Source organism: Tachypleus tridentatus, chromosome 13 (genome assembly GCF_004210375.1).
Source record: "Tachypleus tridentatus isolate NWPU-2018 chromosome 13, ASM421037v1, whole genome shotgun sequence".
NCBI classification, from domain to species: Eukaryota; Metazoa; Arthropoda; class Merostomata; order Xiphosura; family Limulidae; genus Tachypleus; species Tachypleus tridentatus.
In genome coordinates, this window is record NC_134837.1 from 136,575,432 (window position 1) to 136,592,532 (window position 17,101).

The 17,101-nt window shown below is 36.1% G+C and overlaps 1 protein-coding gene across 2 annotated transcripts in view; it reads right to left on the minus strand.

Moving 5' to 3' along the window:
- The window catches only part of LOC143239524 (A disintegrin and metalloproteinase with thrombospondin motifs 20-like), a 102,913-nt gene extending 86,381 nt beyond the window's left edge, over positions 1-16,532 (minus strand). The window contains exons 1-2 of one of the 2 annotated variants that reach the window (XM_076480679.1): positions 16,249-16,532; positions 11,276-11,622 (exon numbers count right to left, since the gene is read on the minus strand). In XM_076480679.1, coding sequence (XP_076336794.1) covers positions 11,276-11,622; positions 16,249-16,378 — 477 coding nt within the window. In that variant the 5' untranslated portion in view covers positions 16,379-16,532. The remainder of the gene's footprint in view (positions 1-11,275; positions 11,623-16,248) is intronic. The other variant, XM_076480678.1, reaches the window with a different exon arrangement.
- Positions 16,533-17,101: the final 569 nt, after the last annotated feature.

Consider the following 17,101-nt stretch of genomic DNA (forward strand, 5'->3'; position numbering starts at 1 on the left):
TCCACCACTCCTACAAGGAAATTATAGTCATAAAGACAATCAACTTGAAAGGAAATAGTTGATCGCTCTGCCCGAATCTTGATGGCTAAGAAGCTGGAGGTCAAAGCAGATGTGCTAGATACTCGGCAAAAGTTTCACTGAGAGTATTGGCATTGCTCCAGGTACCAGTTACTTCCTAGCCATCAGAGAGCAAGATTGAGAGGGGACAAAATTATATTGCTCACTGACCTTTCGAATCTTGCCCCATATGACTTTGGAACTGGTGATAGAAGATATGCTGGTTGTGAACTTAATCCAAGATTCCTTCTGGCTTTAACGTCTTACCCACCGAACATTTGCACAGGCCTGCTTGAAAGTAATGCAGTTCGAGAGTGTGGGATACCTGCAAAAAGTACCCCAGGCCCGTTTTCGAGTCTTCCGTGCCATGTGGCAGGCAGAATTCCACAACGGACAAAGATATCATGGAAAACGTGTGGAGACTTTAGGAATACATTGAGCAGCTGCTTGTATAATACATTCAGTTACTGCTGCCACATAGTCGTCTATTGATGGCTTACAGACGATGGAAGGATCAAGTTCTATGAGAGCAGTGAAAGAAGGCCAGTTGCCTTGATCCTGCTTCCACCACTGCACACTGGTCGAGTGGAATAGACCACGGCCAATCTCTCTCAAAATTATAGGAAAATGATCACTGTAGATGAAGATTTCAATGACTAAGGACGTGAACAAATAATTTTTCTGCATCTCAGAGCCAAAAAGGATGGATCTGAGGAAATGCCAGAGGCAGGAAGTGGATACAGGGGACTACTGAAAGGAAAGGTAGGAAAAGAGATGGGTGTTGACTTGTCAACTCTCTCAACCATGGAGGAGAAAATCTGGTGTAACAGGGGAATGGAGTAGTGGACAGTAACTTTCGAGTCTCGAGGTAAGAAATGTTGTGAACCGTTTTCATTCTCTGTACCTCTTTTTACTTTACCCATCTAGGGCAGGAACGAAAGTAATAGGGGTGAGAACCACTACAATTAGTACAATGAGAGTCCATTTCACAATCGTAGGCATCACGGTCCTTACAAACAAAACGAGCACACGTCAAGAAACCATGGCACAATGTCTTCAAGTGACCGAACCACTCACATTGGAAACATCAGAAAGGGTTTGGAATATATGACCACATCTTGCAATTTAGATAACCTGCCTTGATGGTGGCAGGTGGACGTGGTCATGTAAATGTGAAAATTAAGACATTAGTCGGTATCATAATTCCATCTTTGCGAGTGAATATACACCTCACTGCAGAAACTCCTTGGGTGGAGAAACCAGCGAGAATCTCCGACTCGAGGATGCTCTTCAAATCCCTCTCAACAATAACTCCTGGTGACGAATTCAAAGTTGCATGACGTGTAACCTCAATGGGTATATCCCCAATCGCCTTTGGATGTAAGAGGAGTTCAGTGTGTTGCGATGTGGATGTTTCCACCAATATATCACCACAGCGAAGTTTTTGACGGACTTTGGAGAGCCAGCAAGTCCCTCTAGTCCCTTTTGAATAAAAAAAAGGGGAGTCATTTTGCTCTAAAGGTTTGTCTGAAAGAGGATGTAATATAAGAAAATAAAGTACAAGTGTAACAGATGTTGAAGATTGCTGCTCACAATCAAGACGTGGTCGTTTATCTAGAAATTCAAGGCCAAAGTAGTGTGTTAGGGTTGGACCCTCCAACCAACAATATCCTTTCCTCCCCTTCACGAATCCGCTACGCACGGCAAACAGTAGGGTGGATATTTATATCCCAGAGGAGGTAAAATGAAAGAACAAAACCTTCTCTGGGAGGTTCCTCACCATGTACATGAATCCACACCAAGTACTGGCTCAACAATAAACCTGTGAACTTATAACCCTAAAACTTGGTTTTCGAACTCATGGTGAACATATCACAAATATCTCATGGTGTAGCTCTGTGCTTTACGACAAACAAACACTGAAAAGGGCTATAGGCGTTGCTTTGCGTTAAAAAAAATCCATAATCGAGAAAGCCTGTAATTGTTGTTACATATCAGAAAGCCCACAAAGAAACCCAACTATTGTTAGCTGTAAAGAATCCTAACACTAGTAACACTAATCGTTTTTTCAAGTAAAGAAGGGAAAAGCTGTAATTTGTTATCACTCGCATAGAAGTCAAATAAAAGATATAATTTGCAAGGCTAAACCTTTTCAAAGTTTACTGAATTTGAAGACACATACTAAATGAAATTTTGTTTTTAATGGAACAATATTTTCATGGTCATTAATAGGTGAAAGTTTCGTTTTGAAGAACTGCATTAACCAATCAAGTTGCCAGATCTGTTCACACAAGCATTTAATCCGTTTTTCTTGGTACATCCTTGCGGGGCGCTTTAATTATAGTTTACATCGACAGAATGAATCAGAATAAAATGTCGTTTTAGAACCTTATGCAGAATTGATATTTCCACTGTACGAGGACTGTGGCCCTACGCGCTTAGTAAGTTGTTTTCTAGAACAAAAGTAAATCACTCCATTCATCACAAAACGTTTGCGCGTTTTTTTTTGTTTTTTTCGATTTTTGTTGAGAATGACTTATTTGTGACTTTGTTTTAGGTGTTCATTCGTGTTCGACATATATTTTGCCACGTCATTTAGATGTGATAATTAAGTGGGAGTGGGCGGGAGATGTGTCGTGTTTTTTATATTCAGAAGAAACAGTATAATCAAGTAAACTGGAAGGTTAACGTTAAGAAGCAGTTCGAACCCTACTATAGCACTTTCTCCTTCAGGTCACTGGTCATACCAAAAACAAATTTACGGTTTTATAACAGTTATACCCAACGAGATATCAGGTATGCGGTGACACTTTCAATATAAGGATGAATCAGATTTCTCATCGAAATGGTAATTTAAATATCTCCTCACCAGGTCATCAGAACTCTACAATACTATACAGGGTTTCCCTTTATAACAATAATGTGTGTGTGTGTGTGTGTGTGTGTGTGTGTGTGTGTGTGTGTGTAATGACTAAGTCACAAGTTCTGTGAATGTCTGTAAATTTCATAGCAAGAAGTCTGAATTTCTTGTTCTTTCTTCTGTTTGTTCTTTATTACATAACTTAAAAACCAAAACAACAATGTCATCCAATTTTACCGAGATGACAGTTTTAAACGGAATATCCGCTTGTATTAGTATTATTTAGTAGTAATTTAAAAAATCATAATTCTAGTGTAAACGATGTTATTACCCCTTGAAATTAGCTCTCTTATGGATGTATGGTGTTCCTTTAAAAAGCTTAAAGTATAGAATGAAACAGGAATTGTCAGCTAATAATAGATAAACAATTAATATTACAATTGGAACCTCGTATTTAAAACTTGGTTATAAATTAAACCTTCCCATGTCTGTTGAAACAGTGCCTTAAAAAAACGAAGTAAAGAAAATTTTTCAAAAAGTAAATGTAGGCATGGCTAACATGAATCCTTCTAACACTGTGAAAACCAGACAATAGGGATTGCACTTGTATCATCTTTACATAACAGCACAGACAAGAATTAACATGGAACAACATACAACTATTCAATCACAATTTAGTTTTATTTATCCTGTTTTTGTCTGCTAACATTTTATTCATTATGTGCTTCTGCTATTATGTCGGAATAATGCAAATACCATTCTTACTATGTTGTTTTCAAAGGATTGATATCAGCCATCCTGATATTTACATCCCTTCTTAACAAGTGTTTTCATTGCTTGTTTACACTCCTATAACAAGTTCTCCCCAACAAGGAGTTATTTAACGCTCCTATGACAAGTTCTCTCCCAAAACGAGATATTTACGCTCCTATAACAAGGTTTTCCGAAGAACGAGTTATTTACACTCCTGTAACAGCTCTCCCCAACAATGAGTTATTTATACTTTTAGAGTTTGGTTTTACATGTCAAGGTTTGGATAGAAGATATGAAACTTTTAGTTCTGTGAATAATTGGACAGCTTCGTAATTCGTATCTTATGTTGCGATGTAGTTGTAGTTTCATCTGTATGAAAATATCGCACGTGTTGAAACATTGAAACTACAAATTTTCATGTCCAAAAAGATTCATACCTTCGATAGTAAAGTTCACTTCGTCAGTTTTTTAGCACTGGCGACGAAGGGATTTCCTTAAATAGAAGTTAACGACTAAGGTCATGCTAACGCAGGATAAAACTTACCTCTGTTATAAACATTGATAGAGCTGTGGGCGGGCCATTAAGGAAATCCTCATCAGTTTTTATTTTTAACCACCAGGGTATCGTATAAAAGAACAAAACAGATTAATTAAAAGAACGGTTAAACTATTCTGAGTGAATACTTACTTCGAATGACAACGAGTCTTTAAACGAAACCTCTAACAGTTAATAGTAAACTACTTTCATTAACAAGTTATGGATAATTAGATATGGGCCAAACAAACAACACGAGTTAACGACTCAGCTCTTGTGTTCGTTGCGATTTCAATGCTAGAAGTTAATTGACCTTTGTCAACTCTTAAGACAGGTGGTAGCTTATTTACATACAAGTGGAAACAAAGTGGGCTTTGAAATCTTGTTGTGTTTATTAGCGTAATTTTCGAGGTTCTCCCGAAACGCTAGTGCAAGCTGTTGTTGTTGTTGTTGTTTTACCAGATTTTGTTGGCTTTGCAAAAAGTACCATTAATGTCTTTCATACTTGTTTAAGTACTGTGACCTACACGAGTCACACCAGGAGGCGGTTAAGGGTTAAAATGTCAAGGGATTCAAGTGATATATTAAAATGAGCACACCTGGCTTAATTTTGGTCTTTGTCAGCAGTTTGCAGTTTTCTGCCGCGCGGGGGCGGCCTTGTTCATCTTGACATAATGGTCAAAAGAACTGCGTTCATCTGTTAAACAGAATATTCAGTTTAAATATTGCATTCCTTTCGGCTCGCTGGAATAAAGAACAGGGACTTCACAAACAGAATTTTTTATTCATATAAGACGTCATGATTTTTGTGTTTTGAATCACGTTATGATTAATACTGCTGACATAACTCAAATGAAACCCTACCATTTTGTTATTAACTCAAAAACAAAATGCGAGGTTTTTAAAGTGGTTTTGGTTTGTTTTGAATTTCGCGCAAAGCTACTTGAGGGCTATCTGCGCTAGTCGTCCCTAATTTAGTAGTGCAAGACTAGAGGGAAGGCAGCTAGTCATCACCACGCACCGACAACTCTTAGGCTACTCTTTTACCAACGAATAGTGGGATTGACCATCACATTATAACTCTTCCGCGGCTGAAAGGGCGAGCATGTTTGGTGTGACAGGGATTCAAACCCGCGATCCTCGGATAACGAGTCGAGTGCCTTAATCACCTGGCCATGCCGGGCCATTTGAAAGTGATAAGCTACTGATGATTTTATACAAATAACAATTGTTTTAACATTCCACAAACGGCTGCTTCACCTGCAAACTGTAGTATACATGTTTAGGTTTTATTGGGTCAAAAACTAAAATAAACGTCCAAACACGGTAGTTTTGTTAAACTTACACATACACACACAATAATCATAGTGTAACCACAATAAATGTGTCAACAGAGTAGTATTGTTGAACTTACACATATACAAGAATCAATCAGAGTGTAACCACAATAAACGTATTATTGGTCTCACACATGCAAAATAATGATACAAAACCACAGTCTGTACCTTTTCAGTTCATAAGTTAGAAGCCATAAATTACGAAAGCCAAACAAACATGTATATTGACTTATGTCTACATATGTAAATCCCACGGCGACTATATAATACTACCGAGGAGTTAATCCCGAACAAAATAATATTCATACAGCAGTGAAAGGGGATACGCCGACAACCCCAATACATCTCCTTGTGGCCCTAAGGGTGCAAGATAGTTTCGACGCTAATTGGTCCAGCGGTTCTTTATTTATATGCACACACGCACACAGACTTTTGTTAGAGAATATATTTGTTACTTTTCCGAACAATCTTTTGTTACATGTTTCATTAACTCTATCGTTCGAACAATAATTGTTTAGTCCATTTTTGGAGCAACCCTCCTAAGATAAAATTAAACTTAGGCTTCCCTAAAGGGATTCTGTTGTATTTTAATCTTTTTTCTTTCTAACTCATTAGGGATTCTGTTTCGTTAATATATTACTTTTATTTAAGTCGTTAAGGAATCTCCTGCGTTTATAGGTTCTAAATCATCAGGAACTTTGTGTTTGTGTGTTATTTCCCTCTAAATCATTAAAGAATCTCTTAAATGTTTTTTTTCTCTAAATCAATAAATGTATTAATTACTTTTCGTGTAATTTACAGCCACTTGTATTATCTCGATCTAACGTAACAGTTTTTCATAGATTGTCATATGATTCTGCTTGTGTGTTTGTTAAATAATGACATCATAACTTTCGAAATGAAACATTAATGTTAACAAAATATGAACTGAATACGTGAAAACACTCTTAGAAGGGCCCGTTTATTTAAACGCTAAAAAACTATTTTCCACGTGTGTATTACTACGTTAGTAATAACGTAAAGGGCCACATCAAGATACTTTGGTAACGAATTAAATGTGAAATTAAAGTATTGTAGCCTTGCTTTTTAAAATAGAATAAGAGAAACGAAGAATCTTAATGTTATAAATTAAAATATTCCAATATATATGACATTAATGTTGTTCATTTATCTTGCATGCCGAAACTATTGTAATAAACGCAGAAATAGTTATTCCAGTTAAAACATCCAATGTTCGACCTCGTATTACTCCGACAATGTCTGCGATACCATAAATTTTGATCGCTAAAAATTACTTTATGTTAGAAACACAACAACTGCGATCCCCTGTTGAAAGAATGTAGAAATACATATTCCGAGTCATATTTTGCTTCTCTTACTCTTCCAAATAAAGTTAAGAGATGTTAAACCTTAAGCTCACAGTTTACAAGCTTTCTTAAACAATGCGTTTTTTTATGGTGAGCTTTCGATGGAGGTTTATGTAAACCTGCATAATATCTAACATGAAGCGCCAGGTTGATAATGACACATTGTACTCTGTGGCCAAGGTCGTAACAAAGAAAACTTACCACTCACTGAAGAGTTAGTAAACAAACTGATGCTACAGTAAGTACCTCTAGAGATGGAACTTTGTAACAACTGGTTGACGCATCTCCTATTTAGTCTGATCTCGGCATTATCGAATGACAAAAACAATAACAATGAAACACACCAACATAGCGTCGGAACTTCGACATTTGATACCAGTGACAAAGACGGTAACACATTGTTGAAACTTCGACATTTGATACCAGTGACAAAGACGGTAACACATTGTTGAAACTTCGACATTTGATACCAGTGACAAAGACGGTAACACATTGTTGAAACTTCGACATTTGATACCAGTGACAAAGACGGTAACACATTGTTGAAATTTCGACATTTGATACCAGTGACAAAGACGGTAACACATTGTTGAAATTTCGACATTTGATACCAGTGACAAAGACGGTAACACATTGTTGAAATTTCGACATTTGATACCAGTGACAAAGACGGTAACACATTGTTGAAATTTCGACATTTGATACCAGTGACAAAGACGGTAACACATTGTTGAAATTTCGACATTTGATACCAGTGACAAAGACGGTAACACATTGTTGAAATTTCGACATTTGATACCAGTGACAAAGACGGTAACACATTGTTGTTGAAATTTCGACATTTGATACCAGTGACAAAGACGGTAACACATTGTTGAAATTTCGACATTTGATACCAGTGACAAAGACGGTAACACATTGTTGAAATTTCGACATTTGATACCAGTGACAAAGACGGTAACACATTGTTGAAACTTCGATACTTGATACCAGTGACAAAGACGGTAACACATTGTTGAAATTTCGACATTTGATACCAGTGACAAAGACGGTAACACATTGTTGAAATTTCGACATTTGATACCAGTGACAAAGACGGTAACACATTGTTGAAACTTCGATACTTGATACCAGTGACAAAGACGGTAACAATGAAACACATCAACACATTGTCGCAATCTTAATAATTTGTAGCAATGACAAAGACAGAAACTCCACACCAAGAATGGCAAAAATCATTGAATCGTCGATAACTAGGCTTGATTTAAAACGTAATGAACAACAATAAAATGGAATTATTACCCAAAATGAGAACAAAAATATCTAAGCAATGTATTTGTTTGTTTTCGAAGTGTGGATATACACAATACATATGACCAATCTAGTCTTTGTACTAAACTTTAAGCCCATTAATCGTTTTTTAAACTCACATTTCTGTTTTTTTTTTTTAACACCAAAGCTACATAAGTTTATCTGCTATGTCCACCTGGGGAAATTGAATCTCCGATTCTAACGTTGTAAATCCAAAGACTTAACGCTGTTCCACCGGGAGATCTAACATTTGTAAACTATTTATTCATCAAATTACTTATTGGTCCACAAGACTTTTTCGTTACAAGGTTCCTAATAGTAAGCGAATCAACTAATAACGCTATTACTATTAAAATTAATCCTAATAATTACTGCTGGAATTTCTTTTGTGTTTAACATACAAAAGAAAAAAAATTACACTTTTTCTCAGTTCATTTTTTTAAAATAGCGAATGCCGTAACAAACAAAACAATAAACTTTATCAATACGGTGATTCATAGATGACTGTAAACACCGATAGAGAAACAAGTTTAGGACTTATTTTAACGTTAGACCCAAAACAGAGTAATTCTTCACTAATTGCTGGCCAGAAACTCTTTCATGTTCGATTTGATCTTCTGTGAAACACAGCAGTAATATTTTTAATGGGACTAAATATTGGTTTCAAACCCTAAAAAAGTTAAGTTTAAACATTATTTTAACTTGTGGAATGTTTTGTTTTTTTAAAGCACACTTGATGCGTTTTATATTCATAGGAAAAATGTCTAATATTACCCAAGTTTCTTAATCAAGTAGAAATAATATTCAACTTCTCACGCTAAGGAGAACGTGAATGAAAGGAATTAAAATCTCTAGATCATTTATTCATATTGTTTTTCCAATTAAAGTGTTTGGCGATATATCAATATTCCAGAGGACGCCTTTATCCATGTTATTATAAGCCCTTCTAACACTAGCATCGTTAGTGCGTGGGAAAAATGGTGAGTTGATCAATTAGATAATACTGCTTTGAAACATACATTCGATGATTAACCTAAGAATGATTTGGAATTTTCTTTATATTGGCAAGGTGTTTAACAAATTTTACATGCTAAATGCTTATAACGGAAAACATGAATATCAAGTAGACACTACGCGTTCTGTGTGAGTGTAGCGTGTAAAGTACTTCCTGTTTATTGTTTTTTCTCAGTGTATTCTATGTTCAGTTAACAAGAAACACGGTAAAATAAACAGGGCACACAAAGATTTAGACTATTGGTTTTGATAATCACAATCATTTATTACAGATACAGAGAGTAGATTGTATAGAAACAAGCATCAGAACAGACTGTTCCTTGATAACGTTTGTCATTGGAGGGTGTGTTGTACTGCTAGGAAGAAGCTTCAGAACAAATGGGTCTATTATGGGACTTGTATTATTAGAAATAAGCCTCAGAACAGAGGGGTCAATCATATGTAGGGCTTGTATTAGTAATAATCATCAGAACTATGATATAGTAATCATGAAATAACCTTTTGTAAGGAGTTGCTTGTTTAATGTTATTTACAAAGCTAGACGACAGGTTAACTGTGCTGTGCCAATCACGGCTATTGAAAATCAATTGTTAACGTTATAATCCTTCAGACTCCCGCTTAGATATTGGGGGTTGGGGATGTAGGAAGTTTGTATCGTTAAGAATACGGTTCCCAACAGACGGGTGTTTTATTTATTACAACTAACCAGTAAAATAACAAACTTAACACATGCGTCTGTTAGTTTGAAACCAGATAATCATTCGTGTTACTGGATACGTCTAGGTTACAACCTATACCCTTCTATAACTTACGTCATAATATTTTTAGGTACGATTTGTTTCTACGGTGTTCGCCAACTCCCCTGTAAACATGACTTTAGGTATGTTATCTTTCTGATAGTTGCCAGATAGGCTGTCTGTCTTCTTACAAGTCTGTTAGGCTTCGAGAAGCTTATCATACCGACAGAAGTGTGAGAACATTGAACTGTCGCAGACCGGGCGATGGCGCCAGACAGGTCAGTTAAAGAGTTTAGCTCTGGTTTTAAAAGTGGCCAGCTGGGTCTCACTGGTAATTGTTTTTAAACAGTTTATGTGACCTACTATGTTTCTTATTTTCCCAATCCTCTGTGCTTAGGACTCAGTCCTTGTGTTGTAAATAAAGCGACATATTTTTTATTTACGTAATGTTGGTCATTCCTCGTGCACCTGATTATCTGTCAAACTGTCACACGACATCCTGCACAGCGTCCATTAACACTGAACACACGTTTTAAGACGTTCCCCCAAAAGAGTATGACAATTGTACAGATAAATGCACACTAATGTCGCAAACGTATCGTGAGAAAAATCTTTGTTTATATAACTTCGTTCAGTTGCTTTATTATATTTTCTATTCTACTTTCTGTATAAGAATATTAATACCTTATTTAACCCTCTGACTGCACGGTAGTCTAGGGACTTACAGTTGGGATATCACCCTTAACCCTGATCTCACACAGTTCGGGGTTCTGCCATTTGACTTTACCATTTGTTGATCATACGGCGTTCTGAAGACTAACACTTGATGTTACTCTATATTCATGGTGTTCGGGAACTTAACATCTTTCACTTCTCTTTAAAGATACAAAAATATGCATATATATATTAATAATTTTTGCTCATGTTACGTTTTGCTATTTTGCATAAGAACGAACTTGGGTTGATCTAAGTAGTCCTATCAGATATGAGGTTATTGAATTACTTATTTTCTTCAACGATCGCAGAAATTATAATTTCGTGAATAAAGCTCAATACGGCATGGATGAATGTTAGCTTGGAGCTTTCATTCTGGTTCACACTATTCTCATAAGAGAGGTGAATGACCTCTAAATTTCTGAACTGCTACTAGAGTGGAAGGTAGCCAACCAGAAGCACCACCTGCGTGCAAGCATGTTCAAGTGGTGTTACGTCTCGAACCTCGGACCTTTCGATTCGCAGCGCATTCAACCAATAAACAACTAAAATTGATTACTTACTCTCCATGGCTCTTTAAAGGTACTCACCATTCCCTGACAAAGACTGACAGAGACTCGAGATTGTTCATCACTTTCAACTCGACCTTTGTAATAACAGCGGCGTTCTGGAGTGCGATGTATCCACAGTGTTGCATTTTCGTCGAAAGAATCTACCATTTGTAGATGAAACTGTGGAGCTATAAAGCTGTTTTCGTTTTCTAATACCACAAGGAATGTTCTGTTAAAGGCTATCCATTCATAAACTACACTCTGTTCCCAGCCTTCCAAACTCCGCCAGCGGAAGTCTTGATGACCAGAAAGAGGCTGTCTGTTGGTATCGAGACGGACCGGGTGCACCAACTGGGACTTTATGAGCAACGAACCTGCCGACAAATCTGAAACAAACAAAAAAGAAGTTAAAATCTCATTAATCAAATACAGCACACCATTCTGTAGCAAACTGTGGACTGAAATCAGATCTGACACTACTCAATGACGTAGTTGTTGACTTTCATAAAACGTCTGAAAACAAGAAGTACCGCCCGCGTTTCACACATGTGTAACTCATTATCGCTAGGCCTTTCTCCTTGTTACCCACGCCGTACATGTTTTTATGTGATAATCAAGTAACAATAATTTCGTAAACTACATTCAGATACCCATGACATGCGACATTATAAACAAAATACGTGACATAATAATGAAATCAATGATATCTCGATGTTTTTGCTTTGTAACCCTAAGTTACCACAATTTTAGTCGTACTCAGGAGTGAGGAAACTGTTAGCTAGCGTTTTTTCCTCGACTCCTAGTGCATATAAAAATATTTTTATATAATTTAGGTTGTTTAGAGATATATAAAGAAAGAAATGTTAGTTTTATACTTAAACAACCGAATCTTAATTCTAACAAAATAATTGTAGATGAAGAGAGAGAGAAGACAAGCAAACAGTCGGACAGATAGAATGACCTTGGTCGCCGTGTTATACACTACGGCACCGTTTTCCTAAGTGTGGGGCGCATCTCTTCGAGGTGTGCGTGCGTGCGTGTGTGTGTGTGTGTGTGTGTCAATAGTTCAATAAAGTTAAGCGTTTTATTTTTTGTTAATTCAAATAACAAGTAATTACTACAACACATAGGATTTTATTGTGTGTCTATGCATTACATATCGTCATTTAACGTGTAAGAAAGAATATGTAGGCGTCAATAATACAAGTATCGTCCAAGCAGTTTACCCCACCACATCCTTACCTGGCAAGTGTGCAGTTTACAACATTAACACCCGGATTTCGATATTCTCTGCGAGCAGAACACAGACAACCTGTTGTGTAACTTTGTGATCAACAACATAAAAGTAAACAAAACGAAAGCAACCAATTTATCAACAATTTAACATAGGAAAACTGATATATAATGAGCACCACAATATAAATATTGGAAAACACGATTTGTTTTGATTGTCTGACAAAGTGATTACAAAATATACAAATAAAGACGTTGTTACTGAATTAATAATGTTTGACAAAAAATATCAGTACAAACACACTTGATTCAAGCTCAAAATGTGTGTTCTGTATTTGAAATAATACTTTGAAATAAATATAACGATGATTAGTAATAATGTAATAAACTTTGTTAGTTAACTAGCAACACGAACTCCTTTAGTTCGTGTTCAACTCTGAAGACATGTGGCCGAGTCAAGAACCTCGAGTCCGTGTTAATGTGAAGTACTCGGTTGTAGAAAACACACGCATCGCTCACGTGGCCGAGTCAAGAGCTTTGAGTCCTTGTTGATGAGGGCTATAGCAGTGTAGAAAGCACGTACAGTGCTCATCTGACTGAGTAAAAAGTGCATCATGAAAGGATCAAGACCAAGGCTATGACCTACATTTATACAAAAGGTAACTGGGAAAATTATTTACGTCACTAGAGTAAGTTACAGGTTACACACTACAGAAAAATAGGAGTCTCGCGAATTTTACGCCTACCTATTTTACGTCATCACAAGTCACGTGATATATACTTTTTAAGTTCTATAAACTTTTTCTTAAGCGAAATCATTCCGTTCAACTTAAAGAATTTTCCATTAAAATCAAACTAAACAGCTGGACTTAACGAACGAAAGTCATACACATTACAGATTTAACCACAACGGCCATTGCCGAATATTCACCATAAACTGTTAAAAACAAATTCGTGTAACTTAGGGAAACAATCAGTAGTTTCATAATGATACAGAGTGTTTTGGTATATCCTACTTATGGTTGAAAGTTTACTTACAGTGTGACAATAAAGTACAAGCCACCCGACTGAATTAAAATGTATTCGTTTATTGTTCGGTTGGATATAAAAATATAGTCTATCATTTATTTTAGCTCGTTAAAAGGATATTTTAGCTGTTGTTCATATCATACAGTTTTCTATTTTATTGACATTAAACGTCGAAACAATAACAAGAAATGAAATGCAAGTATAGCCATCGTTAAATTTGAACTACAGTCCAAATGAGAAACAACCGACCCCACGACTACTAGCTTGGTCTGTGAGCTAATAACATGATTGATTATCATTTTTTATAATACGACCACATATGCAAATGCGGAGTGTTCAGTAGCATCATCTCAAACTGAACTTTCCTATCTGTAGCCCGACACGCTAACCACTGCTACACTCGCTCTCGAACTTTTTCAGCTCCGAGTGGTTAACGTTCTGTCGTTCTAAGCATGTGTGTATTTAATTGCAAATAGTATAGAAACTGTGTGGTTGCTACGATGAACTGATAATTTTTTTCTCCTATCACTGTGTTTGTAGCTTCGAATTCCTCTCTTGCAAATGTATTGGGTAGCAAAACCGGGTGTCCTTGTACTAAAAGAACCTCCATAAAGTAACTAACCTCTTGGAGATGACCCGTGGTCAACAATATGATAATAATGTAAATGAATCGTGGAAAATATTCGTGTAGAAGTTTAGAGAACTGACAATTTCAGCCCACTATAGGTAGTATAGAATATATCTTTATTCAGGTATGTTGTTATGTAGATAATGTTTTCTAAATGTTCTCGCAGGTAAACTCGTACTAAGATTACATTCCAGAATCTACAAATGACTACGTTGTAAATGGCCTTGTTTTTATGTCAGCCTCAAGGAATGAAGTTAGGTTCATTTCTAGGAACGGTATACATACATGAATAAGTTGGTAGGATTTGTCTCCCTTCAACACGTTTGGAATGATCGCCGATTTAGGTAATCTAAGGATTGTGTTTTTAAAAAGCTTTCTTTTCACTCTAGAAGATAGTTGCAACGATATAGAGAGATGGAAACTGGCCATAAAATAAATGTTACGTTACTGTATGAAGATCTTGTTTTATTCACTTGCGTTTGCCTATTTTATACTTTGTAGTTCGTATTAAATATTATTCTCTACCTAACATTTCTGGAATTTGCGTTATGCGAAAACTTGCAATATTATTCAAATGCTTACTTTGACTTAGTATGAGAGAATACAAAATCTTCAACTATAAAGTTGAACACAATTGTCTGAGTAAGGGAAAAAGTTTCTTGAAAGCAAGTACTCTGAAAAAACAAAAGATCTCGTCTTACATAATCATCTATCAGGTGGCAAAATTAGTTAAGGGCCTGCAATTCTGAGCAGCTACAAAAATATTAACATAACTTACCAAGCACAGATTTTCATGTGAAAGTGCTAACACATCCATCCAGTTTGAATAATTTTCAATGAAAAGAAGAAGTATAGATATAAATAAATGCTGTAAGTATAATCACGGTAGGTGTTGTGACTGAAAAGATAAATGATGGAAGTTACATATTACTTTATTTTGCTCTAATAGTGATAAAAAAGACGTTTGTTTTAAGTAAGAAAACCCGTTACTAGTTTCCAGTCGTACTCCTAAATATGCTTACAATTGTTACCAGTTTCTACATCCAAAATATGTGCTAAACAGTTTTCACTTATTTTTACAAACGATGCCCAACGTTGTTATCAGTTTTACATGGAAATGCATGCCCAAGATGAAATCCAAACACTGTAAAAACATTTGGGTTGCGTATTCGACAAAACACAATTACATCCAAATAATCAAACCATTAAGCAAAGTCTTGCCCCAGATAAAACTAGCACAGAAATATTATCCTAATGACAGCTGACTAATCACAACTGTACTTTTAAAGTAGCAATTTAAGCCAAGACCGTGATATAAGATATCTGGACTGAGTGAAACAGAAAACCTTGCTCTTCACCCACAAGTAGACAGTTTCAAAAAAGAAAACAGTGACGTCATTACAGCACGACTACCAGTAACCTAGTGCCTCGGGGGAGGGGGGTGACAGAAACTTTGGATTTAGACGTTCATAACGCTGGAGAGAGAGCACGAGTTAAAAATATATAAATCAATGCCGAAAGGTTAAGAAGTAGAGATAGTTAACAACAAATAAGAAAGCGTGACGCATTTAAAATGATTAATTTAAAACTTAAATGCTAGAAAACGAAAAAAATTAAACACGACGAACTTGAAATAAGTGCAAGAAAACAAAGGGGAAAAATATATATTTTTTTAAATTTATTAAACAGGTTTGATCACTATGCAGACTACGTAGGCTAATTTCGGAATAGGATAGAAGGCACTTAGTATGCACAACGAGCCTTACACTTCCTTATTAAGAACAGCCCTCCACTGTATCGCTCAGTTTGTTACCTATCTACAATGTGTTAGCTCAAAACGTCGTTACAGATCCGACAAGAAATGAGAAAAAAAAAGAAAGAAAAATAGAGCATGGTTGTTCTTGTAATAAACATACACACATATACAAAACCTAATTATCGAGTTGTTTCAAAACTGAACTTAGGAATTATTATTTGAGTTATAAAAGTTTAAACGAACTGAAAACAACAGACAATCTAATATTAAGGTGAACAAATGCTCCATTTAGCGATTTCAATTTAGCCAAGTCCGTTCTTAAACAATTTGAAAAAAAACAACCCACATGCTTTCCAGGATACCCACCTGATGTAAAAGTCCACGCTTTCTTTACGGTAAGTCCTGCAAGAAACGCACACGTGACTACCCACCACATGGTAATAGAGCCTAGAGGCCCAAACACTTTCATATTGTCAACTGTGATAGGAGAAAACATGCGTGATGCATCCCTAGTCTATTAAGTCGATCAGTTTCAGTCAAATCACGATAGGTCTAGTGTCACAACACTACTCAGTAAACACCAAGGAAATAAGGTAGTATCCACCAACCGTTACCACACCAGTCCACGACGTGATGAACACTGGTGAAACGTCTTTCTGTGACGTATATTTAACAAACCAGCCGTAGTGGTTTTAAAACCTCTAGTGGTAGAACTAAGAACTAGACTTTTTTTTTAAAGCATTAATTCGAATACAGTTTCATTAAAAATATATGGAAGAAAATTTAAAACTGTGAGAACACCCTAACTTGCCTTATTACGTGCAATATCAAATGAAAGTGTAATTAGTATTTCTAGTTAGTATTAATATTTACTAATAATTGTTCGGTAGTAATAATCCATCAGTAGACTACGCAACTACACCATGAGAATCAACTTTTCAAACAAGAAAAATCAAAAAACCTTACTATTTAAGTTAACATATCGATATACTTAGGGACATTTCCACAGTTAGATTGGGGAAGATTATGGCAAATGCTCACTTCAACACGTAGACTAATACTGGTATAATAAAAATAAAGATATTTCGAAGCTGTTTGCTTTGTAATCTTTGCGCAAAACCACGCAAGAGCTACTTAAACCTATCGAAGATTGATTAAAAGGAAGACAAAAGCCAACAACGCCCATCGCCAACCCTTGGACTACTCTTGTTTAATCGAA